Source organism: Mus pahari, chromosome 5, assembly GCF_900095145.1.
Source record: "Mus pahari chromosome 5, PAHARI_EIJ_v1.1, whole genome shotgun sequence".
NCBI classification, from domain to species: Eukaryota; Metazoa; Chordata; class Mammalia; order Rodentia; family Muridae; genus Mus; species Mus pahari.
In genome coordinates, this window is record NC_034594.1 from 48,579,025 (window position 1) to 48,596,847 (window position 17,823).

The 17,823-nt window shown below is 37.5% G+C and overlaps 1 protein-coding gene across 2 annotated transcripts in view; it reads left to right on the forward strand.

The window, feature by feature from the left end:
- The window catches only part of Spag16 (sperm associated antigen 16), an 834,729-nt gene that overhangs the window by 44,734 nt on the left and 772,172 nt on the right, over positions 1 to 17,823 (forward strand). For both annotated transcript variants that reach the window (XM_021198510.1, XM_021198511.1), the window contains exons 7-8: positions 1,562 to 1,679; positions 12,207 to 12,273. In XM_021198510.1, the coding sequence (XP_021054169.1) occupies positions 1,562 to 1,679; positions 12,207 to 12,273 (185 nt within the window). The remainder of the gene's footprint in view (positions 1 to 1,561; positions 1,680 to 12,206; positions 12,274 to 17,823) is intronic.

Below are 17,823 nucleotides of genomic sequence, written 5' to 3' on the forward strand. Positions count from 1 at the left end.
CATGCGCATGTCTGCTATCTGGGACTTGTAATGGGATTTGCTCTACTACAAGTACCTTGAGTAGCTCCAGTCTTGGTGGTCTGCCGCCTGCAGCACATGTAGCTTCTCCCCGGCTATGGGATTCATTCTTTGCCTATAAATTTCCTCAGTAGATATCCCCTCAGTTTTGACATCTCCAACATCTTAATACTTCTGTTTCAATGTAGACTTACCATATTTTTATCCAGAGAATGAATATATATATGTAAGAGAATACATGTTTATGTAAGAGAATACATATAATACTGCTCACCAATGGAATGAAACACAGCTCCCAGTGTATAATACAGAATAACTTGAAAAACTGCTGAGTGAAACAGAAGAGCTTTTAGTGAGAAAATATTTTATGGGCTCAAAAGCACAACTCCAGAGTTTGCTGGGATGTTACAAGTGCTACTTTATTTTAATAATATATAATCTTAATGGATATATATATACATGTACATATATATTAATCCAAATGGATAACTTTGACACTTGGGATCTATATATTTTACTTCATATAACATATTCTTCAGTAAAAACTAAAGCATAGTTTGAAGACAATTTCCAATTAAACAAAAATTTGAAGGCACTTCTGTCATATATTAGGTAGTATTATCTTCTGTGAGACATTAAACTACTTTTAGCGTTAGAGAAATGGTTCCCCACTGAAGAGCATGCTAAAAGGACCTGAGTGCCATTCACAGTACCCATATCAGGCAGCAAATAATAAGTTCATGTAGCTCCTGTTACAGGGCATCTTCTAATCTCTTTGGGCACCAGCACACATGCAGTATACGGTCACAGAGTCATATAGGCTCAAATTAAAAGTATATTTTTATACTTAGTTTTCTTAATATGAAGTTAATGAAACATGTTTTCAAGATTATCTTTTATTTTGATATAAACAAAACTCCTGGTTTCTGGTTTAATTGCCTATTTCTTGTGACCCTGGTTTTTTTTTTTTTTTTTTTTTTTTTTTTTTTTTTTTTTTTGCTTTTTTTTTTTTTTTTTGAGGGAAGAGGTTTTGGTATTAATTTTCTCTTTTTTGAGAATTGCGAGTTGATGTTAAGTTTTGGGAAACAAGGTCTCATGCCTCCCAGACTGGTCTTGAACTATGTGGCTGAGACTGGCCTTGAATTTCTGATCCTCCTGCCCCTGCCTCCTGAGTGTTGGGATTACAGGCACATAGCACTTTTCTGCCTGGAAATTATACTCTCTAAATTAGAAAGAACGGCAGTAGTCCTCTGAGTACATATGCGAGTACAGAAAAAGTGTGCTGCTGGGAAATTGGAAAGTATGGGAAAAATATAGCTTCCTGTGTTTATCCCTAAGCCAAGGTAGACTGAAATGACATAGGAAATAGCACACTGTGCTTCTTGGCTCTGGTATGTTGACCTTTATCTGGCTATTCATTTTTATTCATAAGCACACAAAGATGGGATGAAAGAAGAAAATAAAGGATTAGATGTTAGATGGAAATCACTGACATAGCTATTTTACCCTTTCGGATGATGCAATTGGCCTTTTACTTTTATAGGCTGAAATTGCATTATGCATCATATGAACCAACTATAAGGGTGTTACATGAGAAGCATCGTGCTTTACTGAAGGAGAAAATGCTGACCTCTTTGGAAAGAGATCGAGCTGTTGGGAAGGTAAGGAACGAGGCAGTCAAAGCTACCTGGAAACAACTTGTAATCATTTGTTGTTTATTGTGTGTGTGCATGTGCATGTGTGTGTATGTGTACCTATGTGTGTTTGTGTGTATGAATGTATGTGCTCAAGGGTGTGTATGCATATGGAGGCCAGGTACATATGTATGCATATGCAGGCCATCATGTGTTATTCTCAGACATGTTATCTACCTCCTTTGAGATAGTGTCTCTCATTGGACTGAAGCTCACCAATTATGCTAGACTGCCTGATCAACGAGTCCCAGGGATTTTATTGTCTCTATATCTCAAGTTTTGGGATCACAAGTATGTGTCACCATATTGGGCATTTGTATGTGGGGTCAAGAAGTTTACCAACTGAGCTGTTGCTCCAACCCTTAGCATTCATTTTTATGAGTAAATTAATGGTTTGTTTATGAGTTAAGTTTTAAAACATTGTCCAGCAATTTGTATGTATAATTTATTAGGAAACATGATAAAAATAATATATTAACAGCTCATAATTATTATTAATGAATTAATTACCATGTATCTGAAACATGAAATAATATCTTACTAAAGTACAGTTAGAAGAAAATATCCAGCCGTTGTAGTAAAAACAATAAACAAAATGGTTAAAACATGAGCTTTGAAAGCTATCCATGGGGCTAGAAAGATGGCTCAGTGGTTAAAAGCACTGACTGCCTTTCCTGAGGTCACGAGTTCAATTCTCAGAAATCACATGGTGGCTCACAACCATCTGTAATGGGATCTGGTGCCCTGTTCTGGTGTGTCTGAAAAGAGCAACAGTATGCTCATGTACATAAAATAAATGAAACTTAGAGAGAGAGAGAGAGAGAGAGAGAGAGAGAGAGAGAGAGAGAGAGAGAGAGAGAGAGAAAGCTATCCACAACAGCATACTTAGGTAAAACATAGATTTTGAGAATGACAGCTGGTCTAATTATGCATGCTCCAAGGACCTAAAATGTTGCACACCGATAGTTATTAAAAGAGTGTCATGGGACAGTGGCTGTAAGTTTTCTCTATCCCACCAATTGGTCTTAATGATGCAGCATCTCAGGCATATGCAAAGTAGAAGCAAATCTTATCAAGAGCTATTGCAGAATAATGAGATACAAAGAAAGATTAATAGAAACTCTCAGAGAATGTGGGGTTTCCAAGAGTGGAAAGTATCTATTGAACTTCCTTTGTTCGTATCTTTTTATAGGGCATTATTAGAAACTTGACAGAGGCTGAGCTACTCTACTGAGTTCGGTTAATTTTCTGGATTATCATAGGCCAAAGTAATGAACAGTCCACAAGCTCTATGCATGTCCCTGATCTAACCTGGGGATGGTGATAGCATTTGTGTGCTGCTCATCTAGTAGAGGTAGTAGGAGAGCAACTCTGTTCATTTTTGGGTTTAGATATGTTAGTAATTGACTTTGACTCTCTGCTAGCTGTTGGCTACTTGGCCGGCTTCTCTACCTCAGACCTTGCCCATCTCTTGCTGACTATTAATTGTACTGATTTCTCTGACTTTGTTAGTTGCTGACATAGAATGCTGATCATCAGCCATTGGTTGGTGTTACTGTTTCTGACACTGAAGGTGTCCTAAGACTTAATTATACTGAGATCTTTTTCTCACAGATACCAAGAAGTACCTGCAGACTTCTTGGCTACCTCTTTGTCTAGGGGATGGTCTAAGGTCTCATTCTTGAAATGTATCCTTATTTACTACTTAGTCTGTTAGAGTGGCCATGTAAAAAACAAGAATCTGTAATAAACAATAGACCTAGCACAAGTTCCACAAACTGTAAAGTTCTCATGGAGTTAGCCAGCTGGTCTAATGTCACTGACATTGCTTTCTAGACCCAGTTTGTCAATATTAGATCCATGTTGTTTTTAACCAGTGGCATTAAATCTTTTAATTGCATTGTGGATGAGTTTCTACAGTGCTGGTAGGGAATGATTAAATCAAAATTCGATATCAGGTCCTGTAGGAGTTCTCTATAATATCTTGTATTATGGTATTTTTGATCTGTAGCCTCTTTGAGGACTTCCCAGGTGACATCAAATCTGATGGCTTCTTAGTTTATCCATATCTCACAAAATTTCTCTGTCTTTCTGGTTGTGTCCCACATTGGCTGCGAAATGTTATTTTGTTACAAAATCTCAGTCATTCAATTTTACCAAGGAAGACTTCAGAGTCAGATGCTGGGGTGAAAGCCTGCTTGCTATGTGACCCTTTCACAAGGGTCACATATCAGATATCCTGCATATCAGATATTTACAATACAATTCATAATGGTAGCAAAATTACTGATATGAAGTAGCAACAAAAATAATTTTATGGCTATGGATAACTACAACATGAAGAACTGTATTAAAGGTTTACAGCATTAGAACAATTGAGAATCATTGCTTTAGAGTTGTCTTCTGCTTCAAAAGCTCTTAGAGGTCAGAGATATTGCTAATAAGAAGTCGTAGTCGTAGTCGTAGTCGTAGTCGTAGTAGTAATAGAATTCCTTAAAATAATATTGCTTGGAAATTTCTCTCAAATATATATTTAGTACTCTTACTTACTGGTTGAGTTTTCTTTATTCATATTGAGTGATGCCCCTTCCTTCTACTTGAAGTACTTGTTTTTTGTATAGGCCTAGGGCTTTGGGGAGGAACTGTTGGCATAGAATATAAGAAAAGAAAAAGAAAGCAAAATGTTGATATGCTGCATTAAAATGTATGGCAGTTTGTTAAAGAATGTATGACTGACTATGCTTAATATTCTTTTGTTGTTTTTTGCACATTTTTCCTTTTGTCCAAACTCAGAAGCTACAAAAGCTTTCATGATGGCAATGCAACTCATATAATATTATTAAAATTGTAAAATGTAATGTTATTTTTGTCTCTTCATTGAAATGCTTAGCCTTTAAAATACAAAACATCACCCTCTCAGTCCTTTTGTACTTAGGTTTTAATTTTCTGTTCTTGAATATTTGAATTATATGGCAAGTACTATTGAATAAAATATGTGTTCTAATCATTGAAAATTTCATCACATGTATGTCAAGCTCTAAAAGTTTAATATCCTTGATTATTTTCACATAAATAGCTGTAAGTAAAGTATTAGTTACTTTTTTCATCCTTTTGATAAAATATTGGAGTAAAGGAAATTAAGGAAGAAAGGTTTTGGTTCATTTTGAGGATACAGCATCACATAAGGGACATCATGGTACTGGAGTGTGGTAGCTGCTCACATGAGATGCACATTCGGGAAGCTGAGGCTGATGCCTGCTCATCCTCAGCTTGTTTCTTCATTTTTATTCAGTCAAAGACAATAGCCCCTGGAGTAGAGTTGCCTGTATACATTCAACGTGAGGCTTTCCCCCTTAGTTCTCCCTGTAAATGGATTCATAGATCTATTCAGAATGTGCCTCTATATTGATTCTAAATCCAATTAAGTCATCAATGAAGACTGATGCTTGCAACTTGCTTACTCTACACCTGGGTCCTTGATTTCTACTTCTGTAACTTTAGCAGAATTGAGGGTCAGAGCCAAATTATATACCTGGAAACATTTTTCTGTCCCTTGTCTCTAACATGATGGTGGTTCATAAGCTGGTCAAAGGGCCATGTTAAGGACATTTCAGACACACATACACTCTTTGGTTTTCAGACCTAATTATTGCTTTATTAGAAAAATATAGGAATTGGGAGTGAAGTTCTGAATTCAAGAGTCTGTAAGTCGGTTCTGCAAACCTTTAGATCTTTTATATTTTCTTCTGTTTTCTCACATAGAAAATAGAGACGAACCACTTGCCTTTAAGACTAATATGCTCTGAGTGAAAACATGACTAAAAGTTAAAATAATATTAGGGGTCAGGTTTTAATTTTTTATATCATAACACAGATTTACAGCAAACTTTATTTACTGTGGAAAAGTGGTTTTATTTGTCTTTTAACCCATACTCTTGCTGAAGACAATAGATAATCTATCTGCTAGAGATTATGTGGATTCTTCTGGGTTAAAACTGCCCCTTTAAGTTTAGCACAGGATGTGTAAACATTTTATTAAGTGCTTAGCAGAAATTTTCTCTTGAATTTTTTAATTTTTATAAATATGAAGTCTACTTGCCATTCTCTGCCTGTACTTTCTGGTGTCATATGTCAGCCTTGACAGGTTTTTGAAGATGTTCCTTTGAAGGAACCATGGAACCTTCCTTCCTTTATGGTCTCAGTTTTACTGCCATGTTTCTGGTCTAGGATTTTCAATGTTACCATTCCTGGGGCTGGAGAAATAGCTCAGTAGTTAAGAGCACTTGTTATTCACATAGTTGTGAATTACATGGTAGTTCACAACTATCCATTAATCTAGTTTTTGGGGATGTGATGCCTTCTTCTGATGGAGATGGGCAGCAGGCCCATGGGGGTTCACATATAAACATTAAGGCAAAACACTGATACACATTAAATAAACCTGAAATAAAATTAAACATTAACAGCTCTACGTACCTCTATTGAAGTATGATGAGGATTGAATGTAGAGTTTTTAAGCACGATCTGAAAGGTCTATAGTTTTACAGCATAATGCAAGTTGTAAAATGTCTGTACAGTATGTAATATTCAAGGCTATTCCCGAGGAAGTAGAAGTGTCTGTATATTGTATTTGGATCAAATCAAACTATGTGATATGTTTCTCCTTTCCTTCAAGTCAAACCACCTTTCTCTGATTTCTCCTTTCTTAGGCTCAATCTCTGTACCTTTTTGTTCTATTGTAGGGAGCTATATTTTTGTATTATTATTCACTGGAAACCATGCCATGCCCCTATTTGTCTCAACAATATTCACACTCATTCTTACAGACTAATTTCTAATGTTTTCTTTTGATTTTAAAATAGAATACAGATTTTAAAAATATTTTCTGATAGAAATGCTAGAGTTTATTTCTTGATATTAAAAATGGAACAGTTAGGATTTAGAATCAGCTTTCCTCTCTTAGCTACATCTGCTGTTCAAAGCTAAAGACTAATTACAGTTTGACAAAATCATATTTAAATAGATTCACTAAGAACAAAGTTGATACCAGGCATCTGATTTTTTTTCAGGATTGTTTTATCGATTCAAAATCCAATATTCTTGGGATATCGTCTACACGATACATGATTACTCACACCAACACATTTTATTCAAATCCAAAATGGGTCAAATGATTGAATTCGCTTACACAATAATGTGCTTAACACAGTTCAAGAATGGTTCTGAGAGTATCTAATGTCTATACTAAGAAGTAGATAATTTATAATTTGTTGAACTCAATTTACTAAATGGCAAAAGACTGCCAAAAATTATTCTGTTACAGTCTTGGAACTAATTATCTTAGTCCCCAAATTAGGGAAGAATCTACAGTTTTAGTCATAAACATTTTCTTGGAAAGTAAGCCATGCCTTCAGGGACTGAAACTTTCTTAGCCAAAATTTCCAAGGCATTTTAATTTAAAAGACAGAAACCAGTCTGTTGCCAATAAACCTTTTCTTGTTTGTGCTTAGTCATCAGGTATATCCTGACTGTGATCATTGGCTAATCTTCTGACCTAAACCTATTAGTATGTCATGAAGCCACAGAATTCATTCATTCAAAATACCTGTACAATAAAAATATACTTAAGTATATGTAACATTTACCAATGATTTATCATAGAGGGTAGATCACATTTATGTTTATCTTTAAATATAAAGTTTATTCCATATACCCTGAGGTTTCACTTTTAACTCATACCTTAAGGATGTGAGTTAAAAGCAGCAGAATAGAATCTCCTGCTTGGTAAGGGAATCCTGATCATCATATCCTCAGATCCTTATCTTAATCAGCATTTAACTTACTATGTTTTTCTTCAAAGATATATAATAACTGCATTTTAAATAGGCAGAATTTATAATCTTTCAAATGAAAAACGTCCTTGGGAATTTCTTATTTTTAATTTTTTATTATTATTTTCTTTATTTATATTTCAAATGCTATCCCGAAAGTTCCCTATACCCCCCCCAACCCTGCTCCCCTACCCACCCACTCCCACTACTTGGCCCAGGTGTTCCCTTGTGCTGGGTCATATAAAGTTTGCAAGACCAAGGGGCCTCTCTTCCCAATGATGGCCGATTAGGCCATCTTCTGCTACATATGCAGCTAGAAACACGAGCTCAGGGGGTACTGGTTAGTTCATATTGTTGTTCCANCTACAGGGTTGCAGCCNCCTTCAGCTCCTTGGGTACTTTCTCTAGCTCCTCCATTGGGGACCTTGTGTTCCATCCAATAGCTGGCTGTGAGCATCCACTTCGGTGTTTGCCAGGCTCTGGCATAGCCTCACAAGGGGCCGCTATATCAGGGTCCCTTCAGCAGAATCTTGCTGGCATGTGCATTAGTATCTAGGTTTGGTGGCTGATGATGGGATGGATTCCTGGATGGGGTAGTCTCTGGATAGTTCATCCTTTCATCTTAGCTCTAAATTTTGTCTCTGTACCTGTATCCTTTCATGAGTATTTTGTTCCTTATTCGAAGGAGGAATGAAGTATCCACACGATGGTCATCCTTCTTGGTTTTCTTGTGTTTTGCACAATGTATCTCGGGTATTCTAAGTTTCTGGGCTAATATCTGCTTATCAGTGAGTGCATATCTAGTGACTTCTTTTGTGATTGGGTTACCTCACTAAGGATGATATCCTCCAGATACATCCATTTGCCATCCTTGGGAATTTCATACACGAGTACTATATTAGGATCATTTCCATCTCTTATCCCTGCTGTAGATTATCCCATGTCCCCCAGTTATTTCTCATGGTCAGAATTCTGCTTTGATTGTGATTGTTGCATGCACACAGGAAATAGTTGCATATATAAATGCATCCTATTAAGTCCATTCTGTGTTATTCGTATGTAAATGCATTTAGGGTTGGCCACATGGGGTTGGGAAACCTATCAAGGGCTCATCTTTGAAAACAAGTTATTCTCCCAGGAATAACTCTCTCAGGAGCTTGTTCATTGCCTGTTTAGCTTTCTGTCTCAGGGTGGGAACTATGAGATTTGCCCCATCCATGAGGATAGGGGCGACTTTCAGAATTTCGGCAATTTGTGTTCTTCAATTTATAATCTTAAAGAGTTAAAGCACACATTTACTAGATAAAAATCCAGGAAGCATTTAAATTCCTTTGGTACACAATAAACATTAAAATGACTTTTTAAAATTTACATAAAACTTAAAAATAGACTAAGATATTTGGCAAAGAAAATTTCTCTTTAAGTTTTATAAAGTTGTTATAAAACTAACAACTTTATAATTCTAGTTGTTAGTTTTGAAAGTATATGGGAAATATTTTCATAATTCTCAAAAAATTCCATAATGTACAAAATCCAAAATGCATTTGGTTTGTAAGTGCATAGGTGTGATGGTTAATAGTCATTTTGGACTTGAAGGTATTTAGGGTTGCCATGGAAACACACATCTGGGCAGGTCTGTGAAATCTGTGAAAGTATTTCGATAAAAGTTCAACTAAAAATAGTGTAATAATGCCATGGCTTGGAATCCAGGACTGGATGAAAAGGAGACAGCAAGCTGAGCATCAGAATTTGTCTCTGCTTCCTGAATATATATACAATGTTGCTAGCTCTCTCCAGGCACCTGCCATCAGATCTTTCTACCATGAGGGACCGGACCCTTAAACTGTAAGATGAAGCCAGAATTCTCCATTCCTTAAGTTGCTTTGTCACTTAGTTGTCGAAGCACCAGCAAAGTAACAATGCAGATAATTGGTACTGAAGAGTGAGGGCCATTGCTGTGATAAACCTGAGGATGCGGTTCCTAGCAGACTGTGGGACTAGTGTCTGGGAATGATGTGGAAGTGATTGGAACTCTGGGCCAGAATATTCCAAGAAGTCAAAAGTAGAGCTTAATACATCTTTCCAGTAGCTGGTAAAGAAGATAAGCATACAGGAAAAAAAAAAAGCAGCAAATAATGGAGGCCAGCTAAGGATACTTAAGAGAACTGAGCTAGAAGTAAGTAATACAAGTAATTCTGGGAAAGAATCTGCCTGAGTTCTTGTTCCTGCATATGGGAGAGGTTAAATGAAAATTAACCTCTTAGTCTCTTACTAATAGACTAAGGTATTTGGCAAAGAAAATTTCTTTTTAATAATTATAGATGCTATCTCTGCTCTCACCTTGTCTGTAGCTTTAAATTCATCCTCCAATTCCTTTCCTTAACAGTTTTCAGTTGAGATTGTTGCAATGTTAGAGACAACAGGGCTGTACTAAGGAGAAGCTGTCAGCACAGCATAGAGCAGAGCCCACCTAAGAGGAGCTGTGTGTTCTGTAGGCAGGCAGACTTGACCATGGAACTGCCCAGTTCCCCTGGAGTGCATGTGTTTCCAGCAATGGCTCTAAAGCCAAAAGCTCTTAGTAGCCAGATATCTAGAATGTAACTGAGTCATGTTTCTTGTTCTGAGACTCGGTTAACAGAGTCGCTGGGAAGGGGAGATCACAGCTGAGAATGTCTCCATAAAACTGACTTACAGGCAAGTCTGAGGGATGTTTTCTTGAGTCAGGATTGATGTGGGAGGGTCCAATTCATTGTGTGTTGTTTTCACCTCTGGATAGGTGGTCCTGGCAAGAAAGGAAGCTTAGGAAAACATGAAGACCAAGCCAGTAAGCAGTATTCTTCCATGCCCTCTTCTTCAGTTCCTGGTTTCAGGTTACTGCTTTTGAGTTCCTGACCCAACTTCCTTCCAGGTTGGACAATAAGCTGCGAGCTGAGATAATATCTTTTACTCTAGAGTTCATTTTTGATCATGGTGGTTACTCCATCAACAGAAACCTAACTAATACTCTATCCAGGAAGAATTCCTGGTGTGCTGGCCTCTAACAGTTTGACCAGAAGATTAAATAATGTAGAATTTGTATAATTCAAACAAAAAAATTAAATTTCTCTGGTCTTAAATTATAAAGATGATCCAGTGAGTAATGGGGGTGTAATAGACTAATGTCACATAGAAGGATCCCAGATAGCATAAGTGGACTATCTTTCTCTCAAGGAGGTAGAACTCAACAATTCAGTAGTTATGTGTTGGGTGTATGTAAAGAATTGTTTCCAAAGCCACAGTAGATCTGGGAAAGAAGGGACACCACATTTCACTGTAGTAAAGAAATCTGGCAAACTTCCTGTGCAAGGTGCCAAGGTTAACTCATCACCTTCGGCTGAGCTGAAGACAAGTATCTGTGTGGTGTGTGTGCGCTCCTAAATCCCTAAGTCTAGTTTAGCCATGGGGGAAGGGAGGCATTTGCATTCGTGTCCATCCTGTGGGCTACTTCACGTGGGCTGTTTCACAACTTCCCTGCAGGGTACTTCACAACCAGTGCTTCTCAAGCACTCAGGGCCATTAGCAAATGGGAGCACTTCTGAAATGTATTATTCCAGAGGAGGCTGAGGGAACATAGTGGCTCAAGGTTAGGTAATATTCTGAATGAACTCGAGGGGCATAAGTGAAAAACACACCGATGAACTGAATGTTACTACATGGTAATATATTAACATTGGGTTATTACTTGTAAAAATGTGTGCCTGGGTGTGGGACACACTGTATTTCCCAGCACCGTATCAGTCACTATTGTATGATGCTTACGGTGTTCTGATAAATTTATATTTATAATCCATTTGCCTTCTGAAGAAACTGATCTGACATTTATGTTACCTTAGCATTCCATTAGTACCAATCCAGTGATTACAATTCATCTGTTATTTATTTATTTTCTTTTTTAGATTTAAATGTACTGGTATCTAGTTATATTTGAGAAATATGTACATTTGTATGTAATTAAATAGAAGGTATTTTATGTTTGGGTAATTATGTATAGTAAAGAATGAGACAGCTTTAAAGGTTGAATTTTAAATTTGATTCTGTGATTTAGGGAATGTAGGTAAAGGCATACTACATAGCCAACAAATGTTCTTAATTAAAAGATATGGTTAATAAAGAGGATATCTATGTAATAAATAATTATTATGGGCAAAAAATGTAGTTAATCATATTTTTGTTCCTAGGTAATACTTACCCCACAGTTTGTAGATATAAGAACAAATTGCCATAGTTAATAGTCACAAAGATAAATTGTGAGGAAATCTAAGCAGAGGAAAGCCCTCTCTCAAAGTAGAACTAAGCAGTTGTAAAGTCTTTAAAGCATAATTTTGTGAGCCATTGTGTGTTTGGTGGGAACTGAACTCATAACCTCTGGAAGTTGAGTCAATACACACTTCAAATACTTTGTATGGTAGATGATCAGTGGTTGCATGTGGAATTGAATTTTAACTAAAACAATGCTATCTTTTTGCTAAAGTTTATGTTCAACGTTTTATAACTAAAAGGCATGGATTCAAGAATGATTAATATTTTTGATATTTTGCAATCAATTTTTAAATGTTGCATTTTATTTAACATTTTAAAATTAAATTACTTTATAATGCCACATGTTTGTATTATTTGCTTTTAGATTTCTGGGCTTCAAGCAACACTGAAGAACATAGACATAGGACATATTCAGGTCCCTGTAATCAAAGGTAAGGATATAATGTTTATTACTACTGACCTGATGATATTTCAACCTAACCTATGACCAGCTTTCTAGATATGTTTAGGAGAGAATAATGGTTATGGAATCTAATTTGTAAATAAACAGATCAATAAAAAGTCTAGATGTGATACAATAGAGATTTAGTTTAAACCAAACTATGTTTGAGGAGCTATAGAGAGACTCATGGTCAGAGTGTGATGGGTCTTCCTGGTAGAAGACTAGCCTTCTTTCCGTATATCAAAGTATAACTAAAGTGTAGATGAAGCAACATATTTGGGGCATTGGCAAACTACAGTACAGGTCAAGAAGATAAATGACATACAGAAAAATACAGACTGAGTTCCACAATCAACCATGGGATCGTGTCTAAGAAACCTTCCAAACCAATTCACACAGAGATGGATGCCTAGAACGTGTCAGTCTAGATGAAATGAAAAGGGGAAGTCAGGGTTGCCGAAATGACTGGAGTCTATAGAAAAGGTTAGAGCGGAGTTAGCATGAAGAGTGTCTGCTCCTGTGAGGGGGCTGAATATTGGTTCTAAGATGATGTCAGGGCTACTTGTATACAATAGAACTACTTGAGACTTGCAGAGAGGGAGATTTCTCTGGGACTAAAGAGACTAGAAATTTTCCACATCAGTCCTCATAGGAGATACTGTAAGGCTAGCTTTGCCTGATAGCAGGGCACTATTGTGCATCTTTAACATCACGATAACATTCAGCATCCCATATCTGCCCTATAGAATGAAAGACAAGGTTCACAAGGTTCATAGGAGACTGAGTTTAGAGCAGAATTCTTACCAGGTTAGTGGCCCTGGAAAACTTAGGGCTTTACATAAATTTAACCAAAACACTGTAAAATTAATCCTTGAATTGCAAATTGATCAGCCAAAAATTAAACTGCTTTCTTAATTAAAAACCATCACCTGTCAGATGAAGACAGTTGAACAGAATCTCTACAATGTGTCATCCCTCTGCCCAGTTCATAACTAAGCATTTGACGATGTGTAGAAATATAGGACTCCTGTCGAGATAAGAAGTTTTAAATGGAAGCCAACCCTAAATTCCTTCAGATATTGAATTTAACAGGTAAAAAATGCTCAAGGAGCATTTGTGATACTATTTTCAAGGACCTAAGACAAAATATATCAGTAAGTGAGTAGACAGGAACTGTCAGCAGGAAATGGAAACATCTCTGTACACAAACACACACACACACACACACACACTACCACCACCACCACTTGTATAGATATAGGAAAAAAATTGAAATTATACAACTGGGAATGTAACAACATTATATAAAACATTCAAAAGTGGTATAACTTAGTCATCTTTTAATATATATATTTGTTAAAATATACTGAATAATACATTTTAAATTAAGTATCACTTAACTTGCAATGCTTGTTTTAAAAATGGGAAAGAGGAGGCTCTAAGATTTAGGAAAATGTTAGAATTAGAAGTTTTCTGATAAATGAAGTGCCCTAACCTTTTTAGAGGCCTATTCATTATATTTTATTACTAAAGGGTTAAAAGTAACATTCTTATATTTAAAATCTTCTTTGAATTTGCATTTCCTTTCTCTATATATTTATATTGTCATGCTTGCCTTAGTTATTACATTTTATTATTCTGGTTTTGAATGCAAGATTTTTTTTATTTTTTTTTTTCTTTTTTGTTTTTGGAGACAGGGTTTCCCTGTATAGCCCTAGCTGTCCTGGAACTCACTCTATAGACCAGGCTGGCCTCGAACTCAGAAATCTGCCGGCCTCTGCCTCCCAAGTGCTGGGATTAAAGGCATGCGCCACCACTGCCTGGGTGAATACAAGATTTATATATTTGTATATGTATGTATGTATGTATGTATGTATGTATGTATGTATGTATGTATGTATTTTGAGATAGTGCTTCTCTACATATACCTGACTGTCCTGGAACTGACTGCATAGATCAGGCTGGCCTTGACTCACAAATATCTGCCTATCTCTGCCTCCAGTGTGCTTGGATTAAAGGCATGCACCATCATGCCCAGCCCCTAAATGCTTATTTCTAAACCATTCAATGAGGGCTTATTCATATATTATGATTTATGATAAAGAGTTAAGAAATCTACTAACTGCACATTTGACATGCTTGGTAATACGAAAATTATGGAAAAAATGATTTTAGAACGCCATAGAGGAAATAAGTATCCTATGCAGTAAGCAAAGTACTGCCTGGTTTAGTACTTGCAGATGAACAGAACACAGTACTCCTTGGCATATTCCTCACTCAACAGCTCAGGGTACTCCTCACATCATACAGGTTTACTAATGAGTCATTTCTATGTTATTTTTATGCTGCTCAGAATTGTTCTATGAGATGCTCATTTCTTACATTGGCACATAGACAATATAGTCTATTTTTGAAAGATGTAATATTACCTTTCAAATAGTGTTTCTAGAACACTGTGGTCTTTTTTTTTTTTTTTTTTTTTTTTTTTTTTTTTTTTGACTTTCAGTGTGTGATTGGCCTCTGCAATTTTGCTTGAGGGTGTCTTCAGCGCTTAAATATTTTTTTTAATCATCCATCTGGAATAAATGTCTTCAGTAGCACGTTTCAGATAAGCAATTTGTTCTTACACTTGTGTTTGCTCTGTAGTGGAGTTGGAGATTGGCAATGTTAGGTGTTAATAGTTTAAGTTAGAGAGAAGAATTTGCCAATTTATCCCAGGACCTGAGCATGTTCAGTTAATATTGGTTGAATGTGCCTCTATATCAAGTATAGTTGGTGAACTTAGCATGAGAAGGAACAACAAATCAAATTTCTATAAATTAATATTCCTTGACTACTTGTTTTAAAGGCCTTATCTTGACATCATAGTTTGCTTAAAATGTTCATTATAGCCATAGAGATTTTGTTTTTTCCATATTTTTATTGGTTATTTTATTTATTTGCATTTCAAATGTTAAACTCCTTCCCATTTTCTCTCCACAACTTCCTTATCACCTCTCACCACCCTTGCCTCTATGAGAGTGCTCCACCATGTGCCTACCCACTCCCACTCAGCACCCTAGCATTCCCCTATGCTGTGTCATAGAGCCTCCACAGGACCAAGGGCCTCCCCTCCCACTTATGCCAGATAAGACCATCCTCTACTACATACGAGGTGGAGCCATGGATCCCTCCATGTGTACTCTGTGGCTGGTGGTTTAGTTCCTGGGGCCTTGGGGAGGGGGTCTAGTTTGTTGATATTGTTGTTCTTCCTTTGGGGTTGTAAACCCCTTCAGCTCCTTCAGTTCTTACCCTGAATCTTCCACTGGGGACCCCACACTCAGTCCAATGTTTAGCTGCATACATCTGCATCTGTATTGGTCAGGGGACAGATATACCAGGCTTCTGTCAGCAAGCTCTTGGCATCAGCAATAGTGACTGGGTTTGGTGTCTGCAAGTGGGATGGTTCCCCAGGTGGGGCAGTCTCTGAATGGCCTTTCCTTCAGTCTCTGCTCCATTCTTTGTTCCTACATTTCCTTTTGACAGGAGGAATTCTGGTTTTTAATTTTCAGCTGGGTGGGTGGCCCCATGCCTCAACCGGGGGCCATGTCTATCTACTGGATATGGTCTCTACAGGTTCTATCTCACCTTTGTTGGGTATTTCGGCTAATGCCCTCTCTTTTGGGTCCTGGGAACCTCTTGGGTCCCTGGCATCTGGGACTTTAGTGGCTACCCGCAGTTCCCCCTCCCCCACTGCTTAGACACCTCCTTGCAAATTCTTTACCCTCTTACTTCTCACCTTCTCCTCCCTTACCTGAACCAGTGCCCTCCCCTTTCCCTTCCTCTCTCTCCCCCCCCCAATCCTCCCTCCTTCAGCCTCCTGAGATTATTTTCTTCCCCCTTCTAAGTAGGACTGTAGCATCCACACTTTGGTGTGGTCTTCCTTCTTCTTGGTTTTCATAAGGCCTATGAGTTGTATCGTGGGTATTCCAAGCTTTTATTTTTTTTTTAGTTTTTGGCTGATATCCAGTTATCAGTGAGTACCTACCATGTGTGTTCTTTTGTGACTTGGTTACCTCACTCAGGATATCTTCAAGTTCCATCCATTGGCCTGTGAATTTCATGGAGGCATTGTTTCTAATAGTTGAGTAGTACTCCATTGTGTAAATGTACCACATTTTCTGTATCCATTCCTCTGTTGAGGGGCTTCTGGGTTCTTTTCAGCTTTTGGCTATTATAAATAAGGTTGCTACATAGTGGAGCATGACAAATGGGGAACAGAACTAAACAGAATTCTCAACTGAGGAACCTTGAATGGCTGAGAAGCACCTAAAGAAATGTTCAACATCCTTAGTCATCAGGGAAATGAAAATCAAAATGATCCCAAGATTCCACCTCACACCAGTGAAAACGGTTAAGATGGAAAACTCAGCATCCCCCTACACTGTGGCATTGAGCCTTTCAAGACCAAGAGCCTCTCCTCCCATTGATGCCAAACAAGGCTATCCTCTGCTACATATTCATCTGGAACCATGGGTCCCTCCATGTGTACTCATTGGTTGGTGGTTTAGTCCCTGGGAGCTTTGGAGATACTGGTTGGTTCATATTGTTGTTCCTCCTATGGGGCTGCATTCTTAGGCAAATGGATAGAACTAGAAAATATAATCCTAAGTAAGGTAACCCAATCACAAAAGAGCACACATGGTATACACTCACTGATAAGCTTGGAATACCCAAGATACAATTTACAGACCAAATGAAGCTCAAGAAGAAGGAAGAGCAAAGTATGGATACTCCTGGATTTCTTAGAAGGGGGAACAAAATACCTATGGGAGGAGGTACAAAGACAGAGTATGGAGCTTCATGTGGTCTTAATGCTGTGTGAAGTTTGCTCGGATTCCTACAGTCTGTCTGAGAGCTAGCTGTGTGTCCTTTCTGCAGTCTCCATCTGTATAAATATCACTGCACCAGGCCTTTCTTATATATAAAGCTAGTGACCTTCAGGGCATCGCTGGTAGTCACATGAAATAATGAGTGTAATACTTTTGTGACAGCAGCTGTCACTTGGTCAAAGATAAATCATTATTACCTTAAAATTGTCATCATCTTGAATGCTGTAATCTTAGAGAAGTAAAGACAGTAAAAGGATGTGGAATTGAAAACCTCCCCATGTTGCAAAGTGCCTGTAACTACTGCTCCCCCTAACATGTTCCAGAGACTTGGGCTCCAGTGACTTTGGGACCCTGATATACAGAATTGCTGAAGGAGGATAGAGACTCGAGTCTTTAGTGCTTGGTGACAAACATTCTAGTCTGGGTTACCATGTGGTCATTTTTAATATTTTATCTTTTCTCAAGAACTGTACTGGTTAGCAGACTTAGGTTAGGAAAAAAACAATATACCAGCTTCATGTACCTCCTTGCTCTTGCCGTCTCTAGTTTCTGTAACCACAGGGTGAGGCACCCTCTTAACCCTAACATGCAGAGGCAGAGGCAGGGGGATTGCAAGTTCTATGTTGGCATGGACTACATGGCAAGGTAATTAGTAAAACTAACAAACA